Raw genomic sequence first — 27,965 nt, 5'->3', positions numbered from 1 at the left:
ATCTGGATCTCTACCGGAGTACATTTTTGTAGCCAAGCGCACAAGAACAATACATTTCTTACAATGTACGATTGGTTAAGTGGATGGACAAAAAATGTTTTTGGTAACACTTTACTTTATGGTGATCGCTTGAATTTCTTCTAACTTAACTCATTGTAACTGCTCTAAAAGTTAACTTTAGAAGTGGATTTTAGTGGCAGAAAAGGGTAGGCCTACATCTACTTGTATACCAGGTACTCCTATAAAGGATCTCTGTACATGTCGGCCTATGTCTTTTCTTCACCCCCTTTCACTTGATCAACTTCACACTTTCCCGGTGTATTACTGGTGACCCAAAATAGTGACGTGTTGAGTAAATGAAAAAAAAATGTCTTCTGCCATACAGTCTACTTGGAAAGTTGGAGGTTACATACTCACTGTGTTTCAAAGTCAGGAGTACCATACTCCCTCTGACAAAAAATTAAGTGTAGCAACAGATGTATATATAGTTTAGGAATGAAACATTCAATGCCTGTGATCACTCAACATTTCTCATTTACACAAGCCAGTTCTAAGCTACATAAAAACATACCATTCTCTGTACTGTTATGCTGCAGTGCTTGTGAACTACCTCTTAGTTTTACATACACAACTACACAGAAACAGTCGCATATTACAGACAAGAACAAAAGTGCACATTGCTTAGACCAATTTGAATTTGTTTTAAATGAGAGATATTGCTCATATAATAGGCCTACTGGTGAACAAATCAGGTCCAAAAACTCCATATAAAACTGGTCCTTTTCTCTTTATTCCTATTTTTTCCAGTCAACATACTAAAATAAAATGTTAACAATCACTTACTTGAGGTCTTAATTTTATCAACATACCTGAACCCAACAGTTCTACGAAGCTGTTGCAATACTTCGTCGAGCGCATTTTTCAAGGTGACATATCTCTTCACTGTATGTTGTCATGGAAATTGTGCCAGGTGCAGTTTACAACTGCTATGTAGAATAGGGCACCATGAAGTAATTCTGTAGGCTACTGTGTATGTACTTTCTAACCAAATAGAACAGGTTAACAAAAAGATACCCATCAACAGGGTACACATATATACCTTACACAAACATATTTATATTACTAATAAAAGTTCATCTTCTACACTCAACTAGGACAAGAAATCAGAAAAAAAAATTTAAGAATTTTATAAAAAAAAAATATAGCTTTGTATCATATGATATGTAATATGTTTTAATAGCGAGATACTTTTATCCAATCCAGTTATGATGGAGAAGTTACTAAATTTGTCGCAGACTAGCTGAAATATCCATATACAACAATCAAATTTACACTATAATGCAATGTTCTGGTGCTGCTTAATAAGGCTTTATATAATTAAAGCTAGTACATATATACGATAAATTATAATTTAGGATAAAAATCAAACCAAGTGGATGCACTTATTACATTTACCCAAATTATTCAACCTTTTGAAACATACTGAGAACTTTGCTTTCCAGTATTATAAAACATTAAAGAATTCAGATGTGAGGTTCCCCTCTGTTTGGTTGAATCCATGTCCAATTTCCAACACAAAACTTGTCTTTTGACTAAGCAGCTTTTGTAAATGGACGGCGACAGATTGACAACAGTTGAAATATTCCACTATAATATTGACTCGTGCTGACTTTCATGACACTAAAACTGAAAATACACAAAAGTTGAATGTTAAGAGAACTAGAAGCAATATTTTTGTTTCATTTTGTTTAGAATTTCTATAAACCAACAGTTGCTACCCGAATACAGACAGTTCTGCTATGTTTTTCAAGAGACCATGTATTGTGTTTCATTCCTCCACCATCCATCAGCTTCCAGAACCAATTCATGTTTTCGGACAAAATTTATCATATATGCACTATAAGAAGGATGTTTAACTGAGTTTTCCAGATGTTTTATATCTTTAGAACAAACAGTTTAAGAATAGACTTAAGAATATTTATATACCAGTTACACTGATTTTGATACCAGATACAAGAAATTTTGGGCCCTGTCACCCTGCCTCCCTGGTCTACAGACTAGATGTAGCTTTCTTTCTGCAAATACTCCTACTCCACTCTTGTCCTCCAATATTTTATACTCCATCAGAAATTATATTTTCTGATTATGTACAAAATTTACATAAATGCTTCGGAGTATACACATGGGGTGGAACACCTTCATGCACTGATTACAGTGTTGCCATCATTGCTCATTTACTTGGAACTCTAAAGTTGAAACCATATTGATCAAAACAGAGATACTGCTCCTGAAATAATCAGCTGTATGAATAATGTGTCTTTATTTATTTATTTGATTGTTGTTTTACGCTGTGCTCAAGAATATTTCACTTATATGACGGCGGCCAGCAAAAAGGTGGGAGGAAACCGCACAGAACCCAAGGGAAACCCACAACGAGTCTGTGAATATTTAGTCACTAATACATGTATGTATATAGGCGAAAGGTTTTACTCGACATTAATGGTACTGTAATGGTACTTGAGACACAAAAAAAAAAGCCTATTGCAGAATTTTACCATGGAAAATGACAATACCTAACAATGTAATAAACTTATTACATGCAAAGATGATGTAAAAAGGAAAAAGGGGCTTTTAAAGTGTAGGTAACATGGGGAACTGATACAGATATTGTATGTATCCTGAAGTTGATTAACAGGCCAGACCAATTTAAACTGTTTATCTGTTTAAGTGGAATAAATCTTTCTCCAACCATTGGCAGAGGGTATAAAAATGTAGCAAACAGGAGGATTTCATTCCTAAACTTTTGTAGAAGTTTTAGTGTCAGCTTGCCCGTAAAACACAAACTAAAATTGGTGTCGCCTTAATTCAGAAAAAAAAAACACTGCGACCGGAAATTCAGTGTTTGCCTTGCTTCAAAAATTCTTCAACGCAGGGAACACACTAGCTAGTTAAACATTTGGGAATGATTTCACAGGATGAAAATAAAATTCCATTTTTTCAAGTTGGATAAATTGTTAAAACTAAATTTAGGCAAGTTAGTCTACTTATACTTTTGGAACAGATACTGAAAATATTTCCTGAGCATATCATTTTGTCTGAAATAACTTCAGCACTGTTAAACAGTTTTCATGCTTCTTTCCAATTTCTTGCCACTGTCCTCCTAATTTATTTCAGAAAGTATCATTTCACTCCAGTCAGCTGACACAAATCTCAGAGGGTACGAGACAAAATATCATCTTGAGGAAGATCCTGGCAAGGCTGATCCAAATTTAGACAAATGTGCCATACTTTTAGCAGCATGGATAATCTGTAATATAAGGATAAGGAAATGTATTAGTAAGAGAGGAATCAAATCACACATTCAAACTATGATTACTTGTAAGTATATCAGATAGTCTCATTTGTTACCAAAAATATCACTCAAATTCTTTCATTAAAAGGAAAGATATTAAAACAATGAAAAATAGATACTACTCCTCTTAACTATACTAGTTAAGAGGAGAGAAAGCTAACAATTTTTTTTTTTTTAAAAGGGCAAGAGGATCAAACAAACAATCAAAAGACAGACAAATCCATCTATGGAATGTAAAAATCTTCCTTGAGCACAATTCCGTGTGTCTGGCAAGGATTAGTGAGCGGTTGTGAAGACATGCTTCGGAGGAGACATACATATACAAAGACATGACTTGTACAGGTACAAAACTGAATCAGGCCTACAGATCCTTCCAAAGATGTTTCTTAGCAAAAAACTTTCTTGATATTTTATCAACATTTGAGTACTTATATGTAGATCCAACAGATAAACTGAGAGACATCATTAGCACCACAAATAACTGTCCTCATAATAATTATGTCAAACGGCAACGAAGCAATAAAAATTATACAAGAATAAAAGACACACCTGGTTATCCACATAGGTGTCACATCCGTAACACCATACTGACAGGTCAGCGTAACTAAGGACGACCAGGTGGTTCGCTGTGACACCGTGTAACACCATGTGCTCGTTCACAAACCTACTGCAGTACACCTGTCAACGTAAAACAGAGAGGTGATGTAACACATCACGACCAGGTGATTCTCTATGACAATGTGCAGCAAAAGGTTAATGATTTTTATGTCTTTAAATTTGACTCAACATGGGAATGAGCCCTGAATCTTCTCCTTATGAGGCTGGCACTCTGTCCAACATGTCACATCAGCAGGTTCCTTGCTTGAACTATAACTACATGTAGCCAGTAATGTAGGCAATTTATTACTACTGCTGTTACAGTTGTATTCACCAAGTGAGCCAGAACTGTATTCATTACCAAGGCAGCCCATAAGGGTATATCCACATAAGCACATGTTCCATTGAACTACTTCATTACTCTGATTACTACTATTCACAGCCACCTATATGTACCTTATAACAGACCAGGCAGACCCAATTTTCTCCCACATTGCCACAATTTTCACAAGGGTCTGCAGTGTTGAGGCCTTGAGCAGGGAGAGGCTGGACAGTGTCCAGATGTGGACACCACGGAACTGGCTGGACGGCATACATAGCATCATAACCCTGTCCACATAACACAAATATTTACCTCAACACATAAGATATAATCTTAGTTCTTTAATAATTACACTGAATGGCTGATCGATTGAATGGTGCCTTACTCAGTTGAATCTAGGTATTTTATTCTACACACAACATAGTCAATAGTGGACAGATGTTTAAAAAAAGACAGAAAATAAGGAACAGGCCAGAGGAAATCAATGCACTTTGCTAAGTCAATGTAGCTGGCAAATTTGAAAATATAATTTAGACAAGTGCATGACTATCCACTTCAATGAGTGTCCATTATGTACAAAATAATTTGTTTAATAATTTTGTAAATGGCATAAAGTTAATGTTGAAATGAAGACCTTATCTTTTCTTGGATTTACATTCTTACTCCTTGGTTTGAAACTAGTCAGAAGAAAGTTCTGATCTGGCCTCATGGACATAAGACAAAACTAACCTGCTGAGATAGTAGGTCCAGGAAGACACCTGCTGAGACTGACCCACCACAGGCTCCATCTGCTGCCTCTGGAAACATTATATACAAGTCAGGCTTCAAAATAGCTGTGTTTATGACAGTTGTCAGCCATGTAAGCAGCAACTGGGTAATTCAATTACATAAGATATAATCTCATACTTTAATATATGACAACCTAGTCATGATTGACTTGCAAAACAAGAACAACAGAACAACAGTCTTCAGAGAATGGGACAAAATACCCTCATGGGTTAAAGGTTTTGAGTTTAACCTGCTGTAACGTCAGGAATGAACAACAGTCATCTTTGGTCTGGTTTTAAACTCCACGCTGTAGCATTTTATATGAAAAGCATGAAACTGAATACTCTCTGATGGGAAAATTCAGGAGCCTTACCTGTAGTAATGTCAGCTCCCAGTGGATCTTCTTCCTTCCTGTCACCAGAGTTCTCACCATCTGTGTTTGTGCTGTAACCGATGAATAGGTCTGGCATTTACTCCTAAATTCCATATATTTATATATTACAACAGTCCAACAATCATTACTTCGGCAGCTAAACACATCACACAGTCAGACAAGTAACTTTTGTTATAACATGTTTCACTTCTTTGCGCATGCATTTTGAAGTATGTACTAGTGGAAGATCACAAAATACTGCATAATTATACAAGTGTATTTTGAAAACACATTTCAATCTGGTTTACTGTCAAGCACTACTGACAAATGATTGACTGGTTAACTCTGAGAGTTTGTCACAGCGCAAAGAAAGATGACGGGAAATATATTTTTTTAGTAGATATATATAATTTTGAAATATAAATCATCACTGTACCAACCTTATATTAGCATACCAGAGAGATACATCTAGGTAATATCACTTGAAATTGTACTTCATTATAACACCAAGTGAAACTTTTCTGACCTGTGCCATGAACTTTAAACCATGGGCAGGTGTGCCAAAGTTAATTGCACCTGATTTTTCTACTGCAATCATAGGAACACTACCCGATCTGCATGGGAGAGAGGGAGCCTTTTTGCAATATACACTCATAGACTGTTGGCCAAAACGACAGTGCAAATATTGTAGGCAGACCATGTCTTACCTGAACGTGCAGGTAGGAAAGAAATTCCTTTTGCTGTCGTAATGGAGTAATATATGATGTCATCAATCCTTGTTTGTGAAATGCTTACATAGCTCAATAGTTAAACTCTTCCCAGAGATACCCATTTTAACACTATCACTTACCTGTCAACTGACATATCCTTCATAGCATCTGTTACCTCTGACACATCCTCTTGTTCCTGCTGCTCTGTTTGCACCAGTGGAATGCACACTGGTTAAAAATAAAACACATCCTAGAGCAACAGCATTTATTTGAATGAAGAAAATCTACATAAAGCTTTCAATACCTGTTGTAACAATTAATGCAAGAGCTAAAAGAGTGTTGTGTTTATAAGCAACAATCAAATAAATAAATAGTTCTGATATATCATAATGACATAAAAAATTATAAAAAAGAGAGGAGCAAGATTGTTGTTATGTTACCATGTTTTTCACACTATTAAGAACAAGGAACAATACAGAATGGTCTTGTCCACTGATATAAATATGTATAAGACAAAGCTTTGAACACTGATTGACTTTATCACACCTTACCTCTGAACTTCAGACACTTCCAGTATTTCTTCTGTGTATTCAATACATTTCTTATTGTTCTGACAGCACTGTAAATAAACAAAATATACCTGGAAAATTTTTCCTACATTGAATTTTGATCCAGAATTGACATCTAAACAGGCTAATGAAACAGGATATCTATCACACATTTTTAATACTCGCAAATTAACCATCATCTAAGCCACAGGTCAACATAGATATTTACTTACTTACATATTTTGTTGGGGTTTTCCGCTATATGTCATGGAGCTCTATTTTATGGGTGGATGAAAGACAGCACAAAGAAGAGAGGACGAAAACCATATCAATTAACATGTGTCTGAAAAACCCTCCAGCAAAACCAAAGCTGGATTTGAGAAGTCCCTCATGAACAGCTTCCAGCAGAAGCCATTTGGTCCTTCACAAATACATGTAACATTCGGAAAACTTGAGAATGGATATAAAGGTTTACTGTTTTTTTCTCTTTGTATTAACATCTTCATGCATGTAGCCTGAAGATTCAAACATTATGTTCAGAAAGTGTAATGAAATATGTCACCTAGAGGGTCATCAAAAGACAAGATTTACATACAAGGACATTGTAATACACAAGGAATCCTACCTATCACATGGCTCTAAGGGCTCTAACTGTGGGCAGGGTCCACCCTGGAGAATACTTGTGCAGGCAGCCATTGAGTTAGAGATAGAAGTCAGGTTATAACCACCCTACAAAATAAAAGACAGCCTGTCAGGTTTGCACTGTTTCTGGATTTCTCATCTCTTCCATCATATATATAATCATTAAGAATCAAAACTTGGACACATTGAAAATAAAAAAAAAAAATATATATGATTTGTTGATACAGGATTGTTGCTAATTTTGTTCCTTTCCTTCACTGGCACAGGAAATGGATGTGTGCCGACATTATTGGTCAGTGCATTCAGTGCTGTCTCATTCACTCATTTAAACATGGCAATGGCAGGAGGCCCAAATCATTATAAATCATTTATAAATTCATTTATATGAGATTTTGGGAGAAGACACTAAAACTTCATTCATTTACATGTATTAACACAAGACAATGACACAAGGATACAACAATGTTTGTTTCCATGTACATGAGACGATAGAAAAACACATCAATATTCATTCTCCCGCATGACAGAAGGTTCCAAGCATTTATTTAGTCATTCACAACCAGAGACTAATCCTAGCATTAGGGCACCACATTGAAGTTAATGCTATCAAATGAATTATCGAAACCACAAGTACCAAGCACAAGTCATGATACAGTTAAGGTTTCTCTCATAATAAATCATAAATTTTCAATGTAACTCATGAAATGTAAAATACGCCAATTTTCATAGCTTTTGTTTTCACAAATAACACACAAACTTTTTGAAAATGCTGACACACAATCCTTACCTCCAGCACCAGAATGACATTCCCATTGGCCAGTGACATCAGCATGTGGGTCATGTGACTATAGCCCTCTGGTGAGATGTCATATCCACCCTGTGAGTATGTCATACACATGTATATGTACAGAATACAACAAATCTTGATACACAACCTTCAAACAATTCACAATACATAAAATAAAACTCTCCACATAACTGGCTGGCTCCTCACTCGCCAGGAAGTATGGCCTATACAACAAAGCTACTTCCGACTTTTGGTAAGTCAAAATTTAAAATTTCATCACCACAGTTACTTTTTCCCACTTGAAGTTAAAATTTAAACACAGAATTGCCTGGATGTAGCACAGATGGGGTGGTCCAAATTTTAATTTCTACTGCCCAAAAATAAGCTCCAAAATCATATTTCAAATTTTGACTCAAGTTAGAAATGGTTTTGTAGAATCGATCTCTGTAGAGTGAAGGGTCTTACGTTAAAAAGTCAAAATTACAATGTATAAACTTTATATCACAGTTTCTCCATGAAAAGTTGAGTCATGTGTTGTAAAAGAAAAATGTTTATTTATCTGACAGCTGTTTAACGCCATGCTCAAAAACTTCTTTCAGTTTTACAACTGGAGGAAACTGGATTGCCCAGTGTAAAACTACACACCTTTGTCAATGTTATGAAGAAAATTTCCCACATGTCATAACTTGGATATCATACTGGTGAAAGACAAGTTGTCTTCAATGTAAGGTTCTGTAAGAGTGCTAACAGCTCCATAAGCGCCATCAAGTTATGGTTTCTGGGGCTATGAAAACTGATAGAGGGGAAAACTCCATGCAATTTCCTTGTGCAATGATGGGACTGAACTCATGCATGCCTTGTGCTTATAGTCCAAATCTTGTCACTGCAGAATAGATGGCATGAGCCATGACGGCTGAGAGTACCTACCAAAGGATCCCCTCGTGCTGCATCAAATCCAGCTGACACCAGCACCAACTCTGGGCAGAACTGTGCAGAAAACATATACACAATCATTTACTTATACATTACTAATAAACTAAGTGAAAGGGAAATATATTACACTGTCATTCCTAAATTACTTCATCCTTTCTACACTTTGAACCTGAGCAAAATACAGTAATTCAGAATTTTTAAATGCAGCAGATTTACATCACCAAATACCTGTCTCCTCCCTCGTAGTCGTAAAGCGTCACATTTGTATTTGCACGTGTCACAGTGTATATTAACCTAACACACACATCTGTCAACATAAATAATGAACAGGATATCTGAAAACAAATCAGCTATGACTTTTATGATGTTTAATGTTACATGCATAGCATTATCTAGTTGATAAATCTACCCGCTAACACCTGGTCACATACCTCATATGCTATAGGCATCACCACTTGTTGGAAAGCTGTGATGTATTCAGAATCCCCCATGCCGTGCTGAAACAGAGCAGAAAGCTTCCTTAATTTCAGTTCAGTAATGCCTTGTTCTACATACATATATATACATGTGTGTGTGTGTGTGTGTGAGTGTGTGCATGTATTAGGTTAATTGTCAAGCAAACGTGGCCACGTATCTTTGTTAATTGTAAGAGTTGTTATACAGAAGGGTTATGAGAAACCTGACAAATTGCTCTAATGGGCATTTCTTTGCTCATTTAACTTGTACACAGAGGCTTAATCACACCGTCTACTCATTTCTTACTTAATAAGCCTTTAAATGGGTACTTAATTAAACAAGAGGCAATCACCTCATCACTTCAATGCTTAACAAGGGATTAATAAATAAATCACAATTATCCTTAGAGGTAGGCACTTGTTCTTGATAAGAAACTCAAGCTTAAGTAAACAGGTTCCCTAACCCTCAAGATATACCCCCTTTACTTTGTAACAGCAAACTGTAGAATATCAATTTGTAATTAAGATATCAAAATTGTGCAGGTTATAACAATGATATCACATACTTTGCCAGAGAATCTTTCTGTGTTCCAAGGAATGTTGACATTAAAACCCTTCCCCTCTTTCACGCCCACAACTCCATAGTCACCATCTTCTGAACCAGGGTAGAAATACCCATGGTCAAACCGGTGAAGAGATATGAAGAGGACACTGAAAACAAATTCAGACAGATTTTAACAAACAAGATCAAATATGTATTATTATTTTTAAACCACATGTAGTTTGCTTTGCAAGAATTTAACAAGTTGGGTCAAACATGTATAATGTGTAAAAGCAACATTTAAATATGATATTTTATGAATAAATGAAAGAATGAATAATTGAGGTGTTAAGATCACATCAGCAGTTTTTCAGTAATTTGTGGTGAGATCATGTGTAGCCGGGAAGCAGATATGGCTTTCATCAGATGTTATATCATGAATGAAAATCTAGATTCGTGATTAAATGCACAAAAAATATTGTTAGACAGAACAGAAATCAGAACATCTAACCTTGGATCATCGTCAAGCATGTGTTGTGTTCCGTTACCATGGTGAACATCCCAGTCCAGAATTAAGACGCTGTGGAAAGACGGGGATGTCAATTACAATAATCTGGAGGAAACAGATGGGGATATATGAAGTCATACTCACTTTATTTTCATCTTTTAATGATGAAACAAGAGGAGGGCTGACCTGTATAACACAGTCAGTGTTCAAAGTGGCCCCTAAGCTGTGCCGCTTTATGATCAAATTAAGCTGGGCCTAATCTATGTTATCAGACTGTTCCAACCTGCTAACTTTCATTGTAGTACACAAAAGTATGGACAGATTTAACCCATACCATAAGTACCCATTTCGTTTACTGTGCAACGAAGTCTGTCAGCTGTTTCCTGGAGTATAATGTGTTGTGCCTCGGAACAGTTGTAATATTTACAAACATTACTGACATCAGAAAACATAGTTTCAGTTCTATGTACATTGATGATATCTGCAAAAGAAAAATTGCACCTCAAGTTCCTTATACACCATACATGTACAAAAAAGATTTCAGAATTTGTCTAATAAATGTTCCACCAACATACCGTTTCAATGCATATTTCTTCTGTGCGTACTTTGCTGCTACAGCGACAGTGTTAAAGAAACAGAAACCCATCGCAGTGTGAGGTTCAGCATGGTGACCAGGGGGTCTGTAAACAACAGCAACAACAACAACAAGTAGATTTAGGTATTTCTGCACATAAACTTTCCTCCAGGATCTTCCAGGATTACTCCCACCATAATGATAGTTGTATATTAAGGTGAAATACCCTTCAGTTGAGCGTTAAACACCAATCACACTAGTTAATAAATACATATACAAGCAAATAAGTCTTTGATGAGGATGCTGTTCAGGTAAAATAGAGATTTAGAGTATATGTATACATGAAGAATTTTATTCACGTAAGATTTAGAGTATATGTATACATGAAGAATTTTATTCACATAAGATTTAGAGTATATGTATACATGAAGAATTTTATTCACATAAGATTTGGAGTATATGTATACATGAAGAGTTATATTCACATAAGATTTAGAGTATATGTATACATGAAGAATTATATTCACATAAGATTTAGAGTATATGTATACATGAAGAGTTATATTCACATAAGATTTAGAGTATATGTATACATGAAGAATTTTATTCACATAAGATTTAGAGTATATGTATACATGAAGAATTTTATTCACATAAGATTTAGAGTATATGTATGAAGAGTTATATTCACATAAGATTTAGAGTATATGTATACATGAAGAATTTTATTCACATAAGATTTAGAGTATATGTATACATGAAGAATTATATTTACAAAGTATCAATTTATCAAATACATCATACATTTTACAAACTACTTACCTGACAATTGCCACACCATTTTGAGCCTAGTGAAAAAGGGAAAGGAAAAGAAGTCATGAACTGCCAATAATTTGAGCCATTCTTGTTAAATACAGGAAATATAATATGATCAAAGAATATCGATTTTTTTTCTCTGAAATCTTCAATTCAAGCCTATTTAATCAACAATCAAAAATACAATAAATCATGCATTAGCATATATTAAGCAGGAAATGTTCAGAACCAACCTTTCCTGTCAGGACAGCATCAACCACATTGAGGGTTCCTCCAGTTGCCAGAGCAGCACAGTGATAACTTTCCTGAAGATTGGAAGAATACATCAGAACTGTTATGTATGTGGAGGAGGAAGATGTGTGTGGTGGTGGTGGTGGTGGTGGTGGTGGTGGTGGTGGTAGGGGGGTAGGAGGACGCGGGGGTATGGGGTACTGCACAAAGCTCAGCTGTACACATCATTTCCATAAAGGAAAGGAGGAAAATCAACAATACATGTACATATGAAATACTGCAATTTACAGGTTTAACTGGTGGTTAATTAACTGGTGAGTACTTACCTGGCAAATGTAGACAGAATTGTAATCATCCTGAAGCTTGTACAGTTCTCTGGGAGACATGCTTGCCAGCCCCTGCATTTCATCAATATAGTGGGACCTGATGATGTAACAAATAAATGTACTTACACTGGCTGCAATGTAGATCATCTACAGTAACTCTTATGATCAGAGTAAAAGCCTTGGTATCACGGCAAGAAAGCTTTAGAAAAGTTATCTTGAACTATTTCATGTTTAAAGGCCTTAACATTCAAGGTATACTGGTTCAGAATACAATAGAATTGATGTACAATATATAATAGGGGACTCAAGCAGACAATTTTCACTGTTGAAAATATACTACATATCAGTTTCATTCTAAGTACGAATAGGCCCTCGTTGCTTTTCTGAAGAATTTAAATAGTACAAAAACTTATCATACATTTATGAAACTTTGAATTTGGATGATACACAATTTGGATGCCTCCTACATACATGTACTGTTTTGTTCCTTCTGTTAAAATATGCACTTTTATACCTCGAGGCAGGACAATGTTGAGAATCAGATATTAACAAAATTGTAGATAAATACTGGCTTGTCACAGAAAGTGAAAATGAAAATAACAAGTACCTGTGAACAAAACCAAGTTCCTCTTCAGTTGCTTCCCTTGCCTATCAAAGAAACGTAATCATAAGATGTGTTATTGTAGGATACATCTATTTACATAAAATGAACACTTGTAGAAACATGGGCAAAAACACTGGTATGATATCAATTAAAGCAGTAATACATGTTGTATTGTCAACTTATGTGTTTTTAATATACATACATGTAGTAGTGTGGTAAATAATATCACATTTTACCCATCAAAGAACATGGAATGTACTGTAATTCTTAAACCTTTTCGTATGTTGCAAGGTCTTTATTCAAGCATATTCTGAAGGTATTATTCTGTGTTGACTGACACAATTGTACTTTTTGTGAAGTCCTGAAATTGGCCCACACAATCAGTATAGTTTTGTCTCCAAAATCAAATTAACAATGTGCATATATTGCACTAAAAGCTGCTCTTTCCTGTGTGAAAAGGTTGATGAATTAGGGTAAATGAAAGTACATCAGATAAATAGGCAGAAGCTTCATCATATGACAATACACGGTATGTCAGTTTCCGCAGACATTCTGCGAATTACAGCACAGCTTTATTATCTTCTGCAACATCTGTTGCCAAAGGCTATGATAAAGAAGTATATACAAGTTCTTCTGACCATTTGTTTTAGCAGTTGTTTTAAAGACACAACCAAAACATTCCACCCAAAACATATAGTGAACAAGTGTTGGAAGAAAGGCCAAATTATAATAATGAAGCTTTGGTTACATTCATATTAATTTCCAACCAAACCACATGTTGAATGTGGTTTTGTTTACCATTACCAAATAAACCCTTCAACCCAAAAGCTCTACCTTCACTCTGAGACACTTCTGGAAGAGGCCTAACTCCACATGTCGGTCAAAGATTCGAGAGATCCGGTCAGGTCGTTCAGGATGACCTCTGTAAATGCAAGTTAACTGTTATAATAAATATTTAAATCCAAAACCTTAAATCATACTACTATACATGACTGGCTGTATTAGGCAGAGATAAGAAATAATAAAAAAGTAAAAAAGAAACTAAAAAAAAAACAAAAATAAAGCAGTAAATGATTCATATTCCAAAAGATTAATTTCTTTGCTTTGGGTGTAACGTAACTTATAAACTTAACTTAATATTATTTCCTCATATCATGACGAATTATCAGCAGGACACTCTAAATGCTGTAATAAATATTTCACAGAGCTGACTTGTGTGTGGGAGGATTACATTATTTCATTCTTAAAAGTTGACTGTTTGATTAGGTTGACCTAACTTAGACTTGGTAGTATAACAACGCCTGCCTGTTGCAGACACAAATATTCAAACACATTGAGGACTTTGATATTTACCGTAACATAGATTCTAATACAGAAAAGAGATGTGAAGGTCATGAATTTGATAATATTAACACACACGCAGGTCATCACCAATGAAATTAAACTTTAACGCACATGGTGCAACAAACAATACACCATAAATTACTAGCCTTCGGTATGTCTCAATCTCAACGTTTATGGGAATAATCAATATATATACTCACGAATCAACATGGTTTTTATGTGCTCTCATGTCTGGATCAAAGACCAAACAGGTTCTGTAATAAATAGTATCAGACAAGAAAAATGACAAGTTTTACATAAACCAACACACCTGAAATTTTCAAAACCAATTTTCAATATTCCATGTTATATTGGTTTGACCCTTGCAAAAATTAACTGACAATCTATTATCATTTGCTATTGAAACAACATTTCTACTTTTCCTGACTGCTTGAGGTCTGAAATAATACTTAAGCCACAACCGAATCCACTCGTCCAACTCCATACATGAAATGAAAATAGGACAAATCTATTTAATAAGCCATGTGCAGGTGATGATCTGCTGAATGCTACAAACACATGAAATAGCGCAAGTCATATTTGTGTTTCTACCAGACGCATTTGATGTGTCGAGTCTAAAGTGTGAATGTGGCTTTAGCTGCTATCAGATTTTCAGATTTTTCCAATGCAATACCATCTTGATTGGTCTTACCTGAAAGGAGCAACTTGGAGCGAGGTAAACTCTATCAGTTGGTCTATTCTCTCAGACATGGCCTTTATCACAGATACATCATGCCTGGCATAATCAGTAAGATCATATTTCTCAGGTCTGTTCTCTGGGGTGGAAAAGATGATACCCTGCCTTAGGGAATACAAAACAACACATTAATTCCCAGCAACCCTCTCCTCTTATCTTAAAGGTGTTTAATGCAAAAAAATGTTATGAAGTATAAACAGGTACAAGAATACAGGGAAGATAAGATGGTTTTAAGCTCAGATCACTTTATACGGATATCCTAGATGTGAATCTGGAAATTTGCTTCCATCTTAATCAAATGACGTTTGGATAGTCAGATAGTTGCTAAAGGAAAAGTACTGTAATGTCCAGCAGATTTTGTCTCATGTCTTTATAGAAATGAAAATCACCTGATACACATCCTAGAGGTGCTGGCCCAGCGCTTAGGCAACCAAACAACTCATCAGCCATGCCACTGGGGGCGCTGACTAGATTAACAAATGTTCTGAGCTGATAAAGAAAATCCTTCATCAAAAAGATTATGGTAAATTCAAGCAATGCAATACCCAAGTGTAATGGGATGTTGGCTATTTCACACAAGTTCACAAATGTACTCACTTAGGTGGCCAGGTGTTGACCACTGGGTAAGAACTGGTGTACTCAGTTAGGTAACCAAGTGTTGACCTCTGGGTAAGGACAGGTGTACTCACTTAGGTAACCAAGTGTTGACCTCTGGGTAAGGACAGGTGTACTCACTTAGGTAGCCAAGTGTTGACCTCTGGGTAAGGGCAGGTGCACTCACTCAGGTAGCCAAGTGTTGACCTCTGGGTAAGGACAGGTGTACTCACTCAGGCAGTCAAGTGTTGACCTCTGGGTAAGGACAGGTCTACTCATTTTGGTAGCCACTAAGTAAAGAGAGGTGTACTCACTTAGGTGGCCAGGTATTGACCTCTGGGTAGGGGCAGGTGTCTGAGAAGCTGTCACCCTGCTGATACTGAAAACACTTCCAGTACGGCTGTACCCCCTTGATCACATTCAGGATTGATTCTGTTATACTGAAAACAATGGGATAGACCTTCAGTTAACCATGAAATCAGGGTGCGCCAGAACTTCTTGGATAAAATCCACAGTGCAGTGACCCTTTACATTTAAATGAAATTCATAGTGCATCAGAGCTTTTTGGGTGGAATCATTGATACACTGGCACTTGTTCTGTATGAAATCTAAGTGAATTGGGCCTTTTCTTGGTTAATAAAAATCACACTGCACAACTGCCATTTCCTAGATCATGAAACTTACTAATACTGAAATACATGAACAGTGAGTTTGATTTTACATCTATAAAGACATAAATAAACTGTCTGGGCCATCAGTCTTATTGCTGACAACTCTCACATTACTTACCTCTGACTAGGTTCCTCCTGTTTACCTATCACAGGACACGGGTCGCCTAGCAACCCACGGACAGTTAAAGCCACACTCTCTGAGAGAGATTTGAGACAATATCCTCCCTGAAAGCAGACAAAACTGTGTTTCCTATTTATGCCACACACACATATTTCACAGGAGGAATACAGGATTTATGACTTCTACTCTATTTATTGATATCATTGGTGTTTAATGCAGTGAATATTTCACTTACACACTGTCAACAAGCATTACTATGAGAGGAAACCGAACAGAGCCCAGGGGAACCCACAACCATACGCAGGTTGCTAACACACCATCCCACATACATGTACACTGGGGAGGGAGTCAGCATGAGCTGCACTTGAACTCACAATGACCACACTGGTGAGAGGATCCTTGCCTCATTCTAGCACGACAACTACTTGGCCACAGAGACCCTGATTTCAACTGTACAAGTCAGTGATCTGACAATGGGTTTCAAAAGAATAAATGCAAAAAGCAAAATCAAAAAAACATTGAACCAGTTAATTTTTACAGGATTTCTACCATTCTGTAATTTTATGGATTCCACTGCAATTCATTTTTGTGTTGTGAAACAACAATGCTCAATGACCTGTCAACTTCAGGCCAAGTCATTCACATATCCTTGAGACAAGTCCTCACCACCAACATATACCTGAGTAAATATAACATTTGTATCTAAACACTTCATTTTAAGTTGTAGAATGCTTGATTTATCGGAGTAGTTTTGTCCACTAAAAAATTCTATAGATGCTCACCTCTAAAACAACACACACCCGACCTTCAGCCAAGGAAGATACCATGTGAAGCAAATGGGGAAAGCAGGCAGGTGTAACTTCCATCTCACCCTGAAATGAGCACGTTCAAAGGTTTGTTAGTGTACAGGTTAACGTGCAAATTGGAAAAAATCCTCTAGAAACTGCTCTACTGCTCCATAAGATTTGGACATGTTTACATTTTTCCTTATCATTTGTAACATTTTCTTATAGATTTGAGATCTTCAAGGCTAACTGATGTTACCAATATATTTACACCACAAAAACATATTTGTTTCTAAAAATCTACTGTCCTTAAACAATAAACATACATTGGGATGTTGGGATAAAAAGTCACACAATAAAGTGTTACCAACCAGTTTAAAAACATTAACACACAAAAAAGGTAACCCAGGCCTCAGACCTTGAATACAACAAACTAAATTTGAGAGTGACCTTCACCATATCCCTTGACATGCACACTTACAAAATCTGTACAAGGAGGGAACATAAATTAATCAGATCACAACAGCAACAGTGGTAAGCAAGTGCACACTAATAAGATCAAGATGACCTAATTGCATTCAGGGGAGGCGGTGCATCCAAAGCCTAAAACGACATGATATGCAATACCAACTAAACATCAGAACTTTCCGTCATTACTGCAATACACAATTTTGCTTTGCAACAGTGATATAAAGGCTGTCACATGCATGTACATGTATGTTTATATACTCTCTTCCCATATCAAAAGTTACCAAAAATTGCTGAATTTCTCAACTCCAATCCCCAGACTCTGGTCACCATATGGACTAAGATTAGGGGCAAATGTATACAGACATTCATTAAATAACAGGCATGCAACGGGTATACACCAGAGAATAAACCAGTACCTTTTGGTCTCCCATTGCACAGTCCATTCCACAAGAAACAAGAACTAGCTCTGGTGAGAACTAACAAAACAAAACATGCCATAAATAGCCTGACTACAAATACACGTCACAATGAGAGTACATTCAGGTATACCTGAGAGAGCCAATGCCAGCCATTAAACCACACCACAGAAGACTATTCTCTACACGTCATTAAACCATCCTTGAATAAAGGCTGAGCCTAAAGCCTTTTTATTGTTGAGATGGTGACCTTAACATTTTTGAGTGACAATTAATACAGTCCATCAAAATGGAATGTCCTAAAAATTGGGTTTTAAGTCATTTTTGAATGGCTTATCACCATAGACGCAGTCACAATTCTGAATTTGAGATAACAACTGTAGAAAAATTTAAATCAGAGTTAAAAGGTAACTTTTAGGCTACGACAAATGTTTAAATACACACATATATGTATCCATCGGGGGATGACATTTCAATGTTGTATAACTTCAACATACACCTGCAACAAATCATATTTAAAAGATTCTCATCTTGCATGTGGCTAATATTTGACACTGGCTCTCAGGGTTGCCTCCCCTTATTGCTCTACCTCTGGACATCCCAAGACGGCATCGTAACCAGCTGACACCAAAACAAGCTGTGGGCTGAACTGAAATGTTAGCAATCAATCACATGAATGAACTTTTATTAATTTTTGTCACTCATCACTTTTTCTTGAAATGGGTGCACATAGAAGCTCTCAAAATATTAACTGATTTGTCACTGTGATAGTATGTACAGGTGGAGTCATCACAGTTTTAACAAACAACTCATACATTTCTAACAAAAACCGCTGTTAAGAAGTAAGATTTAACCATATTTATTTCTTTCATCAATACCAAATATCATGCCAATGCTAAAGATTTGACACAGGCTAGACCAAAACTGAAAACATTCATAGGAGTTGCTTTTGTTACTTTTTTTTTCTTATTTGTTGTTCACATAAAAATGTTTTTCGCTCACCTCATAGGCCACTGGAAGAAGAACTTGTTGGAAAATAGCAAGATAGTCTGAGTTGGTCATCCCTGTCTAGAGAAAAAAAGACTGAGAGCATGTAAAAGTGAAGACTGGTATTATTACAGTTTACCGGCTGACGTGGGTTGTGGGTATGATAGGCCTTATTAAGTGTATTTAATCTGGCCCATTTAGGGACTGAAGTAAATGCTCTCATTATAACAGACCACAGTGATTGACTCATAAAAAAAAAAATTGGTTCATTTAACTGACTGGAGTTTACACAACTTACACAACTGGGGATAGGTTAATGGGCTGAGGAAAAACAGGGCTTATCTAATTGACTATCCCCCTGACCTGAAGCTGCAGTCAAAGCAACAGAAGCTTGATTCAAGCATACAACTCACAAATGCAGACATTTCTCACTATTAAAGTGACTATGTTTTATTTCATACATCTACAGTAAAAAAAAAATTACTTTTACATGGATCTTTTCTTTCCTTAAGAAATCCAACAAATGCAAGCCGATTATGAAAACCATGATTAAGAAGGTCTGAATAACAACTTTACAACATACTTTATTCAAGGGGACGTTGATGTTGTAGCCTTTCCCGTCACCCTCCCCTATATAGTCATAGTCTGACTCCCTCAATGACGGCCAGAAATTACCATATTCATAACGATGGATGGAAAAGTACAATACCCTGCCAACACACAGTATATATATGCATGCAAAAAGAATATCATCATAATACATTTTTTATACCTTATATCCTATCCTATTTTTGTTGAAGGCAAATGAGGTCAAAAATAGCCTCAGAAATTGTCATGTTTTGAATCAGAAACATAAAAGAAGAAACAAAGTTTCTGAAGACTTATCAAACAGAGAACCGAGAGCAATAAGAAAACACACATTGACAAATGCAAAAGTATCATTTTCCCAGCAAAGGTATTATACATAGGTTTACCCAACATGGCAAAATCTTACAAGAAGAATATAGTCTGAATATTGTTTTATCTATGTTCATCAAGCTGAGTTTAATATTACCTTGGATCATCATAAAATGTCTTCTGTGTAGCCTGACCATGATGGACATCCCAATCTATGATTAAAACCCTGCCAAAGGAATCAAACGTTATCAATCTTTAACATCAGTTCCTGCAAGTTACATTAATAAATTGATTGAACCACAGCTGATTTATTGTGAAAAAGGACAATATAAAGTCACATTTGTTCAGGCTGTCAATGTACACTAATCTAATAAGATGTGTACGACAACAAATCTGTGACTAAACCATTAGTATATTATATTATTATCATTGTACTATATTTACAATTAACTATTTAACAAATAATGCATGAAGTTACTGGTCATACAGCATTATATGGTCTGGCCATATAGCATTATATGGTCTGGCCATACAGCATTATATGGTCTGGCCATATAGCATTATATGGTCCGGTTAGTCCCCAACAAACAAGGTACATGATCTGAAGCAAAGGTAATGTAATGAACTGGATCACTTTTATGTCTGCAATGGTCCATAATAATCCCTCTAAGGTCATTTCCAATACCTGCTGGTTGCTAACTAGTTCTACCAGACCTACTACCAGTTTGAATACTTTATTTATTTAATTATTTGATTGGTGTTTTGCGCCGTGCTCAAGAGTATTTCACGGCGGCGGCCAGCATTATGGTGGGAGGAGACCAGGCACAGCCCGGGGGAAACCCACGACCATCCGCAGATTGCTGGTAGACCTTCCCACTTACAGCTGGAGAGGAAGTCAGCATGAGCTGACTTTGAACTCACAGCGCTAGTTTGAATACATTGAAAGAGCTAAATCCCTTCTCTCAAAATACAGAAGGCAGAATTTCGTAGCACCTGCAGTAAACAAGTCTGAGATCAGGTATGATAAGATGCTGTTTGTGTCTGAGCTTACCTCTCCAAGCCCATACTCTCTACAGCAAGCCTAGCAGCTATAGCCACACTGTTGAACATGCAGTAGCCACAGGCCATGTCTTCCTCAGCATGGTGACCTGGGGGTCTGCAGCGGAAAAATTAATAGCGCATTCTGACCTAAACTTTCATTCAAAAAGTGCATTCTACAGATAAATAAAGTATTACTCTTGACGCAGAAATCTAATTTTTCTCGAGTGATATAATCCAAACACACCTCAAAACATCTTTTAAGACAAACAAAATTCCCAGAATTAAGCAAAATGAGTAATTCAGTGGTGGACAAAATTTTGGGCACCGGTAATTATAAAAACATATGCAAGTGACTTTTACAAGACTCCAGCACATTTATCCAATTTCTTATTTGTTTTCTTCACAAGATCAAAACTCTTAAATGTATTACCAGAAGTTTGGTATTATAACCTGTAGTTATCTAAATTAACATTTTTTTTTTCAGTCTGACCAAGTTGGGTAAATTGGAAATGGCTGATAATATTAAAAGCTGATTTTGACATAATTTACAAATGACACCTGGAAAAATATATTAGCCTTGTATTGAAACAGTGTTTACCTGATTAGAGCAAAACCATTCCTCAGCTGAAAAAAAGAAATCAGCAACTATAATAATGCCAGAAAAACTTTACATTGTACATGCAGATGATACAATGATTCTGTGCTAAAATCAGGCACTTAGTTTACAAGGTTTTGATATCACAAACGGTAAAGCCACAATTGTCTTTTTTCATGGAGAACAACTCCATTCTAACTTTAAGCCAAATAGACTGCACCTGTGCGTCCCCGCATGCAAGTGATGGTCACTTCTTGGATATTCCTGAGTACAGACTGAAAACAAGTATGAACAGGCATCATAAAAAATGCCCCAAAATGAAAGCTGTGTTGAACTCTTTTATTCATGTCTTTGTTACTAGCATAAATAATAATCCTTTACAACCATCATTTCCCACTTGTGTTTTATATATCCTTTAAATTATATGGAAAGGTAACTATTTACTTCTATATTTCCATACAAGCATGGTGATAGCCTTTATTTTCATGCCCGCCTTACCTTATTGTGTAAAATCCTTGTCATTAGTTCGACCACTCCTCCCAGTGCAACCAAAGAACATTCGTAAGTCATCTGAAACACAGACAAGAATTTTGCAAACTTTCATGGTATGCATGCTTTCAACACAGGATAATGTCACTTCATTTACTGAGTAATTTTTGTTTTAAGGATACAAAAAAAAAACAAGAAAAACCTTACACCAGATACTTTTACAGCAATACACAGAAGACAAAACAATCTGTTATAACATTATGTCTTTTTTTCATATTCTGACCAGGGTCATTCTATTTATACTTTGTACCATTCTTACTTTTTTTGGACAGTATGGTGTACCCTAAATACTTACATTATTAAAGTAAACAGAGTCATACTGCTGTGAGAGGTCCCTAAGCTCCTCTACTGTCATATTCACTGTAGTCTTCATCTTTTCCAAATAGTGATCTGTGTGCACAGTTTTAATGAGATCCTCCGTGCCATAGGTAATCTGTGATATAAATCAGGTGACATCATGACTGAGATCAATCCATATGGGACACAGTTCAAAAGTTCTTGTCTAACATAAACAAGTGTCAAAAGTAACTTTCCATTATTAAAACAAAGGAAGATATATTTACACCCAAAACTCTGCCAAATTTGCCCTGTAGAAAAAAAAAAAACATCACAAAAGCCACTGATTTATTTACTTTGTTGCTTGGTGTTTTACGCTGAACTGAAGAATATTTCACTTGTACAGTGGCAGCCACCATTATGGTGAGTGCTTGGAGTTTAAAATTTTTATTAGTGCTTTGGGTTTCACTATGGTGAGAGGAAATTAGGGTGGGAAACAGGTTGCCTTGGATTAATCTTGCCTTAGTCCTTGAACGCAATTTTTAGGCCTACACCGATTTAAGCCAAAATGATGACATATATGTATATACATGCACAGCCAAAATTTGCAACAACTGTCTATGACTTCATGACTTGTATTTCATTGGTCACATGCTACTGAACATAGCTTTCACCATTATTTCAGTATGAGTCACAACAGACATCCTGCCCATGTGTAACCCGCAGATCCTACACCCATGGTACACATATCACAGACACAACTTGCTGTACATCTTTCTCACCTGTACTTTCTCACACCTGTCCACCAGTCCCAGCTCACAGCACCTAGCAAATGGTTCTGACACTCGCTCCGGGCATTCAGGGTAATTTTCATCCCACTCATTCTTATGTTTGGTGAAGATTTCATCGTAGTAAAACCCTGTCCTGGATCAGAAACAAACATACAAAATTAAGTCATCAAATGCTGTTGATTGATCAAGTGTAATAAAAGGTTATCTGGAGAGAACAGGGTAGTTATAATAAACACTTTTGTTAAACATCTAAATACAGCAGTAATGAAATCAATTAACTGACTACAAAAACTGGGCCATGAATGACAGTGTACATGGAGTAAACTACTACTACAACGAGAGCTATGACTTACCCACTGGATGGTGTCTCTTCTTTTTTTTCAACTAAAGCCTACAAAGACATAGCACAGGGAATAAGGAGATGCATTTTTGTTGTATAAGTGAAATACTCTTGAGCACAGCGTAAAACACCAATCAAATAAATCAACAAACATATTCACAAGTTACTTATCACAAAAAAATCAATCATGTTCAATAAAGGCATTGTTAAAAATATATACTATATGGTCTAAATAATGTGATAATTTCAAAGTCAGTAATAAAAAACTTTGATAAATCCAGCTATTTTTAAGTAATTTTTATTAACTTACAGCTGTGGCATTTAGAATTTCAATGTTTAATATTTAAAAAAAGTAGGAATCCTATGGTACTATTTAATTTTGAGTCTAACACAGAGTCTAACTGCTGTACATCATATGCTACTTTTTTTGGTCTACAATTCAAGACATCAACATGTATAAGAGCAAAGAACTTACCAATAGCTTAAGCTGTGAGATGATCCCTTCATCCCCACTCTCTCCACTGGACTGCTTCTCCAGCAGCTCCCTGCGCTTGTGACGGGTCATGTGTTGTCTGTCTTTTGGTCGGGCCCCACTGTTGCCTTTACCACCATCCTGGACAATCAGAATAACCTCACATTCAGAATATAAGAATGAGCAGACATACATGGAGATGTTCTAGACATTAAAGTGTTCAGTTTCCCAGCTAATACTTTCCTTACTTTAGACCTAACCGTTCACAGAACAAACCCGCATTTAATCATCATTAAACTATATGTTAAATGGGGAGCTGCAGGCTACATAAAAGTATGAAAGTGTAGTGTAGTGATTGTGTACCATATGTGAATGTATTTTACACAAAAGTACAACACTCCACTTGAAAGAACCTGAACAACAAGCGCAAAAGTTTTGACTGTCTTATGCTGCAGTTTACATACGTAGGAAAGAATTCAAGCAAAAACTAGACATTTCAAACCTTTGACAGTCCGGAGCTTTTATGTATTTGACAGCTTTTATTTTTTTTAAATATTTAACAAATTAAGACATTTGCCTATTCCAAACATTGGTTTACATGCATGTGGAAAAAAGCCTAAAGTAGACTACCATACATCATCAGGTAAATGATATTTTCACAAATTTATCATAATTTTCACAAAAATATGGCAATCAAGTCAGCATGAAGCTAGAAAGGAACATGCTAAAATTGATTGGTATTAACCAAAACTGTATTTACTGGATATAACCACTAAATTCTGCCAAATATCTGACAAACCTCCTAACTTAAAGCTCCGGTCGAACCAGCAAGAGCATGATTATAGTTGATAAGGCCCTATAAAGAGTCAGGCAACATTACTGGCCACAGGCTAAGAAATTCATAAACAGTTTTTTTTCTTTTGCATAGTGACGGTGCTTCAGTTGTTTTCTTATTGTTTTGTTTTTTGTTTTGTTTTTTAATTCGTCAAAACAGATTTTAATTACTAATGCACATGTTGGTAAGGTATTTTATGCTACATTATTTACGCAAGGATTTTTCTGAAATTGAAGCTGTTCAAACCACCTCTGACTCCATGCCTTCCCCTACTCCTCTGGGCATGCTTGACAGCCAAGGGTCATCTCGTAGAAGGCCTTGATCTCCTATCCCACCCATATTCTTCATGGGTGGACTCTGCCAGGAGGTGTCTGCAGTGGAGTAGTCCTCTGAGGTAGATGTGACCGTCTCGGGACTGGAGTATTGCTGGGAGGAGGGGGTGTCGCAGAGTGGGGATAAAGGAGGTACTGACCCTACTCTGGTTATCAGATTACACAAGGCTAAAACAGGAAAGAAATATCTACATCAAATTATAATTACTTTGTTTTCCCATACTTACAAAACTTAAGGCAGAACGGTACTGAACACAAATATAAAATGATACCAAAAAAATATTAGTTATCATGACAATCAAAAAAAAAAAAACAATGGACAGTGCTTTCATATTTTGCTAAATTAAAGTACATATATGAATATTCACCTGAAAACAAAATTTGTAAATTTACTTGAATCTGAGATAAATCTAGCAGCTCCTCCCTCACTTGTTTAAAGTAGGTAAATTAATATACTACTCTGAATGTAAGTACCTGCAGGGTCAAGGTCCTGTATGTTCAGACTTGTATCAGAGCTATCCATTCCCTGTCTGTCACTGCCAGAAGACTGAGACACATCAGGATCTGTCATCCCCTCCAGCTCTGCTTCCCTTCCCTCAGGTGAGAAATCAGGTGGTTTATCCATTGCCTCTAAACCCAGAAAGTGACAAATCAAAAAGAAAAAAAAAACAACATCATCATGCTTCAAAGATTCTTTAAAGCACAAAATGCAGCTGCTGCAGAAATGTCTGTTGCTTCTCTACTATAATAAAATCAAGAACAAAGTGAACCCTCCTGGAAGACAGCCTGCAAGTTGGAGATCACAACTGCAGATGGGCGTAGTCCATGCCATTGTCTTACAAGACAGCCGATACAATTTAAAAGGAATTACTTAGTGTATCCTCTTAGTATGTTCTATATATTCATGTGATTTTGTTTGTTGTTGTGCTGTGTAAAGATAAGAGTCTAATACCATTTTGCTCAGCCTCTGAGTCCGACAAATGTCGCATCAGGATACCTTAGTAACACTTACAGAGATTGGGAAACCGGACTGTGAGATTTAATCATTGCAGCATCTTGCATGTCTTGGGCAGAAACGACTTTCTGCATTGTTATATTGTGTATATTTTCTGTGAAGGTGTTATTCTAGAAACTTCTAATTTCTAATTTCTAGTTCTAATTTCGCTATGAAATAGCGGTAAATACTTCCTCTTCCTAACACCAGTGAGTCGTAAGCCGCTTAAACAGTTCATCGCAGCGACAATGCGACATGATCGTCCATGATCGGAAGGATAGGCTACAATATACATTCGATAGTGTACGTAAACCTGCAAGAAAATGAATACACACCACTGATTTTTCAGCCAGTGGCATCACCCTGAGCCTTTCATCAAGTGTCAACCAGAACTTATGAGAAACTCACCCAAGATAATGATGTTGCTCCTTTCCTCACAGAATCATACTTTCGCACGGCACTGGCGAAATCGCTACATTCATATCTCCTGCGCTGAAGAGTTCCACATTTAGCAGACGCACACTCTAACGTGCTTAACTGTAGGCCTTCAAGGTGTTTTAATACTGTCAACTGGTACAGATGAGTTTTTGTATCGCTAGTGGCCTACAATGTCTTCAGCTTTGGAAAATGGAATGAATGGATGATTATGGCTTAATAACGCTGCTTTTGTCCTATTCTCCTTGTAGGCCTACTTTTGCATGAAACAGGCCAAACCTAATGATTTGTAGTGCTGCCTCACTAGAATGCCATACCGAGGACACCAGACCTGAAGCCCCATTCACATTATACTGACACTGCGCCAACCAGTAGCCTGACAATGTACTGGTAGTATCCAGTTTCCTATGTTAACGTCTTAGGTATGACTCGATTGAACCCTGGATCTACCAGCATTAATGATTGGGGCAGACAGACTAATTTAGTATTTACAGTACTGATACACTGTGTCAAGATATCTAATCTGGTCTGCACTTTTAGCTGCATGTTTGCACACTCTAATGTTCATTGAAGACCATTTCATGATTTGTCTTTGACCAATATGGTGTGCATACACATACCAGCATGCACCACGTGGGAAAGTTCATCAGTAATGTATAATAATTGGATACCAGTATTGGATTTTCTTGGTTCCCCAGTTTTCACTACCTATGTACCTGGGCTGCCTTGGTAAACAAAATCTTAAGTAACGTGTTTAACAATATTGAGATAAACAAATAAATATTCGTTGTGTATACCTTCATGTAGGCCTACTGGTATGTCACCTCAACCAGATGGATTTCAGTGGAGCAGACCTGCATGTATAGTTGCTCACAAATATCTTCAGACAGTGTACATGTAGGTAGAAATATAGTTGTGACAATACATTAAATACCTGGATATCAGGCTGGCCTCGTCACACAAGAACTTCGCTGTGGAATAAAAACACCCTAGTAATGGTGTCAGGAAAATTTCTTCAAATTCAAGATCATGAACTCAGTATGTGTACCATTAATGGATGGCAGCTGTAAATTTGGTTAAACCACGTCCCATATTCATACTATGACAAAGGCAAGAGACAAATGTGCTATATCTTTGGCTATGAAGTTCTTACACTGTAAAAATTGGAGGAGGCCCACATGAAATCTGTTCTGGAA

General features: G+C 36.4%; 1 protein-coding gene across 2 annotated transcripts; it reads right to left on the bottom strand.

The window, feature by feature from the left end:
- Nucleotides 1–121: 121 nt before the first annotated feature.
- LOC135471647 (histone deacetylase 6-like) lies at nucleotides 122–26,786 on the bottom strand. 2 transcript variants are annotated; one of them, XM_064750959.1, is made up of 38 exons: nucleotides 26,743–26,786; nucleotides 25,815–25,970; nucleotides 25,258–25,508; nucleotides 24,177–24,314; nucleotides 23,715–23,752; nucleotides 23,353–23,494; nucleotides 22,590–22,727; nucleotides 22,244–22,315; nucleotides 21,749–21,774; nucleotides 21,161–21,265; nucleotides 20,267–20,335; nucleotides 19,796–19,922; nucleotides 19,228–19,293; nucleotides 18,815–18,874; nucleotides 17,336–17,425; nucleotides 16,551–16,657; nucleotides 16,076–16,201; nucleotides 15,123–15,272; nucleotides 14,632–14,685; nucleotides 13,922–14,009; nucleotides 13,091–13,131; nucleotides 12,484–12,580; nucleotides 12,160–12,231; nucleotides 11,933–11,958; nucleotides 11,112–11,216; nucleotides 10,540–10,608; nucleotides 10,054–10,198; nucleotides 9,464–9,529; nucleotides 9,027–9,086; nucleotides 8,100–8,189; nucleotides 7,296–7,399; nucleotides 6,674–6,741; nucleotides 6,263–6,350; nucleotides 5,413–5,483; nucleotides 5,001–5,068; nucleotides 4,406–4,558; nucleotides 3,902–4,030; nucleotides 122–3,307 (listed from the first exon to the last, which is right to left on the bottom strand). In XM_064750959.1, exons 2-38 carry the CDS (start codon nucleotides 25,963–25,965, stop codon nucleotides 3,233–3,235), a joined length of 3,525 nt encoding a protein of 1,174 aa, XP_064607029.1. In that variant the 5' UTR covers nucleotides 25,966–25,970; nucleotides 26,743–26,786; the 3' UTR covers nucleotides 122–3,232. The 2 variants fall into 2 exon arrangements, with proteins under 2 accessions (XP_064607029.1, XP_064607036.1); XM_064750966.1 differs by lacking the exon at nucleotides 26,743–26,786 and adding an exon at nucleotides 26,353–26,444.
- Between the last annotated feature and the right edge of the window lie 1,179 nt (nucleotides 26,787–27,965).

This window comes from Liolophura sinensis, chromosome 1 (genome assembly GCF_032854445.1).
Source record: "Liolophura sinensis isolate JHLJ2023 chromosome 1, CUHK_Ljap_v2, whole genome shotgun sequence".
In the NCBI taxonomy this organism is placed as follows: Eukaryota; Metazoa; Mollusca; class Polyplacophora; order Chitonida; family Chitonidae; genus Liolophura; species Liolophura sinensis.
Note: the sequence above shows the minus strand (reverse complement) of the source record. Positions and strands in the feature narration are given on the sequence as shown.